This window comes from Myotis nattereri (genome assembly GCF_964212035.1).
Source record: "Myotis nattereri genome assembly, chromosome: 11".
Classification (NCBI taxonomy): Eukaryota; Metazoa; Chordata; class Mammalia; order Chiroptera; family Vespertilionidae; genus Myotis; species Myotis nattereri.
In genome coordinates, this window is record NC_138086.1 from 82,094,936 (window position 1) to 82,103,236 (window position 8,301).

The 8,301-nt window shown below is 59.9% G+C and overlaps 1 protein-coding gene across 1 annotated transcript in view; it reads left to right on the forward strand.

Annotated features, from left to right (window-relative positions):
* The window catches only part of GRB10 (growth factor receptor bound protein 10), a 48,275-nt gene extending 40,974 nt beyond the window's left edge, over positions 1 to 7,301 (forward strand). The window contains exons 14-15 of the mRNA XM_081102296.1: positions 3,126 to 3,219; positions 3,468 to 7,301. Of these exons, the coding sequence (XP_080958422.1) occupies positions 3,126 to 3,219; positions 3,468 to 3,614 (241 nt within the window). The 3' untranslated portion in view covers positions 3,615 to 7,301. The remainder of the gene's footprint in view (positions 1 to 3,125; positions 3,220 to 3,467) is intronic.
* Positions 7,302 to 8,301: the final 1,000 nt, after the last annotated feature.

Below are 8,301 nucleotides of genomic sequence, written 5' to 3' on the forward strand. Positions count from 1 at the left end.
AGCGCACAGGCCAGTCACTCTGATCAGTCAGGCCCTGGGCACCTGTGTGCCCTCCGTCAGCGTCGCGGGGAGCACACGGCCCAGCCCACAGCCGACCCGGGGCCTCTCTCGCCTGGGCCAGCTCCGGGCGGGGCTGGCTTCCTGCGCCTCTGGTGGCTGGCGCTGGCCAGGGGCGGGGTGCAGCAGCGGGTCCGCAGCAGGGTGGGGGGGTCCCCGCAGAGCTCACCGCCACTCCTCGCCCGCACAGGAGCCGCCCTGGGGCTCCTCCCTTACCAGGCAGTGAGACGCCCGGCCACTTCCTGGCCTGCTGGCCGTGCTGGGTCTGCTCCCCTCGGTCTGGGAAGCTGCCGAACCCAAAGCACGATCCTTTGCCCTTCACCGTGAAGCCTTACTGTGGGAAGTCAAAGCCTGACCTAGGAGGGAAGAGGGCTGTGTGCCCCCCTCTGCTGCTCCCGCTTCAGAACCTGCTCTCGGACTGTCCCCTTCCCCTCGTTTCTGCCTCCTGCCCCCTCTCCTTTGAGACCTTCTAGGGCAGCGGTTCTCAACCTGTGGGTCGCAGCCCCTTTGGGGGTCGAACGACCCTTTCACAGGGGTCGCCTAAGACCATTGGAAAACACATTTATAATTACATATTGTTTTTGTGATTAATCACTATGCTTTAATTATGTTCAGTTTGTAACAATGAAAATACGCTCTGCATATCAGATATTTACATGACGATTCATAACAGTAGCAACATTACAGTGATGAAGTAGCAACGAAAATAATGTTATGGTTGGGGGTCACCACAGCATGAGGAACTGCATTAGAGGGTCGTGGCGTTAGGAAGGTTGAGAACCGCTGCCGTAGAGGGAACCAGGGCGAAGCTGTCGTCACCTCTAAGGGCCCTACCTTCCGACCCAGCAGCGTCCGTTACGTTGTAAAAGGAAGGGGTCGCGGAAGGGACAGCTGAACACTCCTAACAATAAAGACTTTTTAAATAAAAATAGGAAACAACAACAAACAAAAAATTACCTAACATCCCGTCCATGTTCCCATGTTCCCAGTTGCTTAAAAAAAAGTCCTTGACATTCAGTTGGTTTGGATCAGGGTCCACAGTGCACTTGGCCCGCGTCTCTCTACGTCTCCTCGAGGAGGGTCGGCGCGCCCGGCCTGGCCTCTCGCCCCGCCCGGCCCTGGCTGCAGCAGGGGCACCGTGGCCTGCTGGGGGCAGTCCGGCTGCGCGCAGCCTCGGGGCTCCTGGGAGCGACCTGGGCACGAGGAAGGCTCCGTCCTCCGCTGGGCCTGGTCCTCCCGTGCGCTCAGTGTGGGGCAGGGCTCGGGGCGTGGGCCTGACCCGCCCTGGCCACGTGGTTTCGGCCTGTTCAGCGTCATTGTTGCGTTAAGGGAACAAACTCGTCCTTTTCTGGCCCGACTACCCCTTCGTTTCTCAGTGAAGTCCGTTCCCTGGTCATGTACGTCCTCGCTTTCCTGGGAAAGGAGCTGAATACTTAATTGTCAGGCTTCAGAGCGCTGATGTGGCGCTCCACCGTCCTTGATAGTGACAAGTGAGGTTCTTCTTATTTAACTCGGGAGTTTAGACGCTTACGTTTGATTTATTTCAACCAAAATGTGTTCTTCCTGACGCTGCATGTGCCGTCCCCGGTCAGCAGGGCCCCTTCCTTCGTGGCGCCCAGGCCCTGTGACCGGCCCTGAGCGCGGTGACCTCAGAGGACGGGGATCGGTGCCAAGGAGGCGCCAAGGCACAGTGTCCCAAGTCGGGGGAACGGGACAAGTCCTGACGCCCGTTTCTCTCCCACGAGAGGCCCCAGGCTTTCCGCAGACGGGCTAGAGCGGGCACTGCCCCTCAACACTGCCGGCCGCGCTGCTGTCGCCGCGGGAGGTGGAGGCGTGGGGCCCTCCCTGCTCTGGTGCTCCTGCCTCCCCCCTCCTGGAGGTAACCTGTGATGACCTGTTCCCACCCTGAGCTGCATCCGAAGGGAGCCCCAAAGTGTTCCCGGGGTGGCACCGCTGGCCACAGTGCCCCCGCCCCGGCGCTCAGGAAGCTGAGGGGTCCGCCTCCCGGGGATGTGTCGCCAGGAAAGTGCAGACCCTTCGCCTTGGCCCTGGGGCCCGGCCAGCAGCCCACTTTGCCGCCCTCTGGTGGGGCCTGGGGCTAGATCCGCACGCTCTGCCCCTGGGGTCAGCTCCGCAGGGCAACACAGGACAGGGCGGCTGGTGGCCTCCACTCACACCTGGAGGAGAGTGAGGGCAAGAAACACACCCAGGAGGGGCTGCGGCCCCTCACATGCACCCCCACCGCCCGCAGGGCTCCTGATGAGCAACGGCCGCCCTGCCTAACGGGGTGCAGCCTCATCTGAGGTGCATGCTCCCCGCCATCAGGGCTCACCCTGACCCTCCCCTGCGCCGGCGCGGCTCCCTAGTCTGCCTCTGTCTCCCATGGACCCTGGTTCTGAGCAGAAGCCAGTTCTTCTAGAATGTGCCTCGGGCTGGTGGGTCGGGTGTCGCATTTGGGACAGGAGAGCTGCTGAGGCATCCTCGGAGTCTCTTGGGGGCGTCCAGGGTGGACGTCCGCCCGTGGAGGGCCTGGCCTGTGAGGGGACGTGGCCCAGGGCGCCCTGCGGAGGCTGCTCCTTCCCTCTGCGATGCTGTCGGGTCGCCGCTCGCCCTGCAGCTCTGCCTGCCTTCCCTCGAGGCCTCGCTGGCTTCCGGCCCCGCCTTCTGCTCTGAGGAGGAGCTTTTCTTCATCGCAGACTCCTGGTCCTGCTGACCTGGCTCCACCCATCCCTGCTGTTCACTCTCTGCCCAGAGCTGGCCAGGCTGCCTTTGGCCGTCAGCTTTGAGCTTCCTCACCCCACGGACCGAGTGTTCCAGCCGCACCCCCTTCCCCTGAGCCGCAGGGCCCTCGGCACCAGGGAGCCCTGGGTCCTTGGGGAGTGATGTGAGAGTCCCCGGCCTGGGTGTGTGGGTGCTGCTGCGCCAGAGGCCGGCGCATGCCGAGCACTGTGGCTCCGGGGAAGCGTGTGTGTGCGTGTATGTGTGTGTGTGTGTGTGCGTGCGCACGGGCAGGTGTGCACACTGAGTCTGGAGTTTCACATTGACGGTCAGTCACCTTCCCTTCCCAGGCTCTTCCTGGTCCGCGACAGCCAGAGCAACCCCAAGGCTTACGTGCTCACGCTGAGCCACCACCAGAAAATCAAAAATTTCCAGATCTTACCTGTGAGTATTGATGTCATCCTGCTAATCCTCTTTTCTGCTGGTTTTATTCTTAATGCAGTTTCCAGGTTATAAACCAATCGGACTGCAGAGCAGTCACTGTCAGACTGCCCACACTCGCGGGGGCGATGCTTAAAGGGTGTCCCGGGAGGCTTTTCTGGAGGGGAGCTGCGTCCTGGCAGGGAGGGGGAGCGGGCCTGTGCCGGCCAGGCCCCTGTGGCTCTAACCTGGGAGTGTCTTGTCTCTCTTAGTGTGAGGAGGAGGGGCAGGTGTTCTTCAGCCTGGACGACGGGAACACCAAGTTCTCCGACCTGATCCAGCTCGTCGACTTCTACCAGCTCAACAAGGGGGTGCTGCCCTGCAAGCTCAAGCACCACTGCGTCCGCGTGGCCTTGTGACTCGCCCCGCGCGGCCCGGCGGCTGGGGCGCACCCACGTGGCCTGGTGGCCCCAGACCCGCCTGAGCTGGTGGCTGGAGGGAGGCCACACTGGAAGGAGTAGGAGGCCTGTGCATGGTTGAAAACACACTTTGATTCTGTACCTGGGGAGCGCAATCGTTTCCCTCGGTGCCAACCCCCAATATTGGATAGTCCTCGGATGTAACGGTGATTTGTGGCTTGGACCCTGCCAGCCAAATCAGGGGCTGAAAGAGCGAGTGCTAAATTTGAGGAAAACTGGAAGGAGCGTCCTGGCGGGGCCACGTGAGAATCATAGCAGTGATTGGAAATAAACTCTTGCCCTGGAATAATCTTGACAATTGAAACTGACATGTTTACTTTTTTGTATTGATCCCTTTTTTTGCACTCCTTGTTTTCAATGTTGTATTCAGCCCCTGGTGGCGGGGACACGGCTGTGCAGCGCATACAAGACGGAGAGACAGTTTCAAGCGGACGGGCACACGTTGCCGACGGAGCACCGAGGTATCGGAGGGCGGGCCCGCCTGCCGGTCACCGCAGGCGGATTCGGCGTCCGGAGAACCGGCACCCTCGCCCTTCCCTGTTTACCGGAAAAGCTTCTGAAAACCCAGGTGTCGCCCGTGGTCGGCATCGGACAGCTTCGTGGACCAGTCAGCAGCCACGTCCGTCACTCGCTCTCCACACAAGGTGCCGCGCTCGTGCTCCGAGGTGCCCGTCTTCCGCAGCCAGGAGCCTTCGTTTCCGGGGACGCCCCGCGCCACGCCCGCAGGGCCGAGTCCCCCGCTGGTTGGAGACAGGCAGCTTTCTTGAGACTCTGCTACTCTCGTCTGCCCGTGGTCCGTCCGCCGGCTCACCTGCCGCCTGTTCTAGAAGGATCACCGCCTGACCCTGCGGTGGCCTGAGCCTCTTCATGGCTGACCTCCCTTGGGGACTCAAGGTTCTGATAAGAAAATGTCACCCGCTTAGCTTCCTGCAGAGACCCGCAGGTTTCCACGGTGACACGGATGGAAACATTGAAAGGGCATGACCACGCCCAGATTGGCAGGTTTCTATGGTGACACGGATGGAAACATTGAAAGGGCACCATGTCTCTGCCCAGATTTGTGAGTTTCCATGGTGACACGGATGGAAGCCTTGAAAGGGCATGTCCGCGCCCGGATTGGCGGGTTTCCATGGTGACACGGATGGAAACATTGAAAGGGCACCATGTCCCAGGCCCGATTCCCAGGTTTCCATGGTGACACGGATGGAAACCTTGAAAGGGCATGTCCCCGCCCAGATTGGCGGGTTTCCATGGTGACACGGATGGAAACATTGAAAGGGCATCATGTCCCAGGCCTGGTTCCTGGGTTTCCATGGTGACACGGATGGAAACATTGAAATAGCATGTCTCCGCCAAGATTGGCGGGTTTCCATGGTGACACGGATGGAAACATTGAAATGGCATGTCTCAGCCCAGATTGGCGGGTTTCCATGGTGACACGGATGGAAACATTGAAAGGGCACCATGTTCCAGGCCCGATTCCCGGGTTTCCATGGTGACACGGATGGAAACCTTGAAATGGCATGTCTCTGCCCAGATTGTTGGGTTTCCATGGCGACACGGATGGAAACATTGAAAGGGCATGTCTCTGCCCAGATTGGCGAGTTTCCATGGTGACACGGATGGAAACATTGAAAGGGCACCATGTCCCAGGCCTGATTCCTGGGTTTCCATGGTGACACGGATGGAAACATTGAAAGGGCATGTCTCTGCCCAGATTGGCGAGTTTCCATGGTGACATGCATGGAAACATTGAAAGGGCACCATGTTCCAGGCCTGATTCCCAGGTTTCCATGGTGACACGGATGGAAATGTCGAAAGGGCATGTCCCCGCCCAGATTCCGGTTTCCATAGTGACATGCATGGAAACATTGACAGGGCATGTCCCTGTCCGGATTGGCGGGTTTCCATGGTGACAAGAATGGAAACATTGAAAGGGCACCATGTTCCAGGCCTGGATTCCTGGGTTTCCATGGTGACAAGGATGGAAATAATGAAAGGGCATCATGTTCCAGGCCTGGATTCCTGGGTTTCCATGGTGACAAGGATGGAAATAATGAAAGGGCACCATGTTCCAGGCCTGGATTCCTGGGTTTCCATGGTGACAAGGATGGAAACATTGAAAGGGCACGTCCTGGCCCAGCTTTGCGGCCTGTGCCTGATGCCCCCGGCCTGAGACCCCGGCACGGGAGGCAGCTGGCGGCCTCTGCCGCCTCGTCCCTCACAGCAGCTGGGGACGTGGACCAGCCTCGTCAGCAGGACACTGCTTCCCGCTCCGGGGCCGCTCGGACGGTGCCCGGCCCAGAGGGTGTCCCCACGTCTGAGAGTGGCCGTGTCTTTCTCTTCTCTGGTCTCTGACGAGCACACAGCCCTCTGTGGTGCAAGTGATTTTCTTGTCTAGTAGCAGTTCCGCTGTTGACTGGCCTCTGCATGTGCCCCCCGACCCACCGCGGGGCCCCCGAAACACAGGCCCGGCCTCGGGCCGCACCGTGGGTCAGTCAATGGAGGGGAAACTGTTACTCTACAGGCCACACTCTGGTTGTTTTCTGTGCCTGTCCATTTATGCAGATGAAGAAGTTTTAGTACGACGTTTTTAGCTATAGTTACTCAATTGTGTTTTCTTTTTTGTACCCAGTTTATCTTTCATAGCATTGACCTTAGGCGGGCCTCCCATTGTGCTGGCGGGCGCTGCCCAGACCACCGCGGGACTGACTCTGACGCCGCCACCCCTCACTGGCTGGAGGCGAACCCTGAGCCCGGGCCAGGTCCCGGCCGTTCCTGTTGAGTAGACCAGGCCCAGCAGTGAGACGAGGCCCGCCCCCCTCCCCCGTAGATGGCTAGTGTTTGCGGCATTTCATATTTATACGCACGCGTTTTTATTTAAAGGACAGCAGGAGCCCGACTCTGACTCAGTTTCGCATGTAGCTGTGTGCCCGGCCCTTGGTACCTTCCCGGCCTCCATGAATGGATGGCGAGTGCAGGTTTGGCACAGGGCGTCCTCGCCCTGCCCGGCCGGGAGGGCCACCTGACAGCAGCCGGTCCCTGGACGAGGCAGTGTCCACCCGCCAGCCAGGGGCTGAAGACATTCGGCCTTTATTTTTGTATTTCGGTGACATGAATGTAAACGGGACAGCTCAGGGTCGTTTGGAGCCTGTTGAGTTTTTATCTGCCTGTGATTTTCTTTTCTTTTTAAGTGATACTCGTGTAACAGCCTGGGCTAAATCGAGAAGGAAGACGCCGGTGTTTTGGGTGTCGCGCCCCCAGCATGCTGGGGGCGAGAGTTCCAGGATGCTTTTTTGTTTGCTAAACTTTGAAGAAATATGTGCCTCAGTCTAGAAGTTTTGTCTTCTCTCCTCTGCACGTGACACCTGGCAGTTTGACCAGCCGTCTCGCCTTTCAGGGTGGGACTCGCTCGCAGGAGGGGGTGATGTCGGCGAGCCGCGGTCCGGGCGTGCAGAGGTGCAGGGACAAGCTCTGCTCATGTGCTTTGCTCCTCTTTGTACATAGCTCCTCAGCTCATGAACCTAAGTATACACTTTCAGGTATTTTTGTACCAATAAGGGACTGGTGATCTGTTTCTTGTAATTTGAAATAAACATTAATAAACATACAGTGTTCTTCATTTTCCATGGTGTGTGCTGTCTCTTTATTTTGAACGCCGCCAGCTGGTCAGTAGCTGAAACTCTTTTAGAAGTGATGTAGGATGATGACAGCGCCTCCTCGCACTGGGCGGGAGGTGGGCAGCTGGAGTGGAACCGGCATGCGGTGGGCGCGTTCCTGGGCCCCACGGAGTCTGGGTCTCAGGCCAGTCACCGGGCTGAGTGGGCCCCGTGCTGGTCCCCACGGGTGCTGGACAGCCCAGCGGGCCTCCTACGGCCCTGGAGGCGCCAGGCGCCGTCTCCGCTCGGGGTTCGCAAGCACCTCCCGGACCCATCCGCACTCCCATCTGACAGCTACCCCAGTGGCTCAGGTCACACGGCTGTGGCCTCACCTGGGCCGTGATGTGCTTCCGGCCGCCCGCCCCACCCACGCAGAGAGGGTGCAGTCCTGTCACCGCGGCCTTGCCCACCCGCAGGAGCTCCCTGGGGCGTCACGGCGCTCCTGTCCTTGTTTTCCGGAGGGTCCTCTGCGCCTGCAGCTCGCCCCTCTGTGGCCCCCGACCTGTGCCCAGCCCGAGCCTCCATCTCCCTCCCCAAGGCTCACCGTCCATCCTGGCCCTGCCCCAGGTCAGGCTGGTGCCCTGCCCTCACCAGCACACCCCCGGGCGGCGGTGCGTCCTCACTGCCGTGTCTCCGCGTCAGGCCGTCTCCGCCAGGTCTCCACGCGCCTGGCTGCCCGGGCCCTTCCTTTCAGAGCCGCGCTAACCTTCACCTGTCCTGGGGAAAGTCCGAGGGAGTTGGCCGAGACGGTTACGTGGAAGGAGAATGCGCATCACTGCGGGAGGGGGCAGGTGGGAGGTCGGGCGAAGAGACTCCTAAACCAAGGGCCTGAGCCTAAGAAATAAAGAGCGGACATCCCCGTGGCCTCGAGACAGCTACAAAAACGCCCTCAGCTTTAAGGGGCCAAAACAAGGAGGTCCCTGACTGGTTGGGGGAGCCAGGGTGTCCCTGAGGTAGGAATAGCCGGC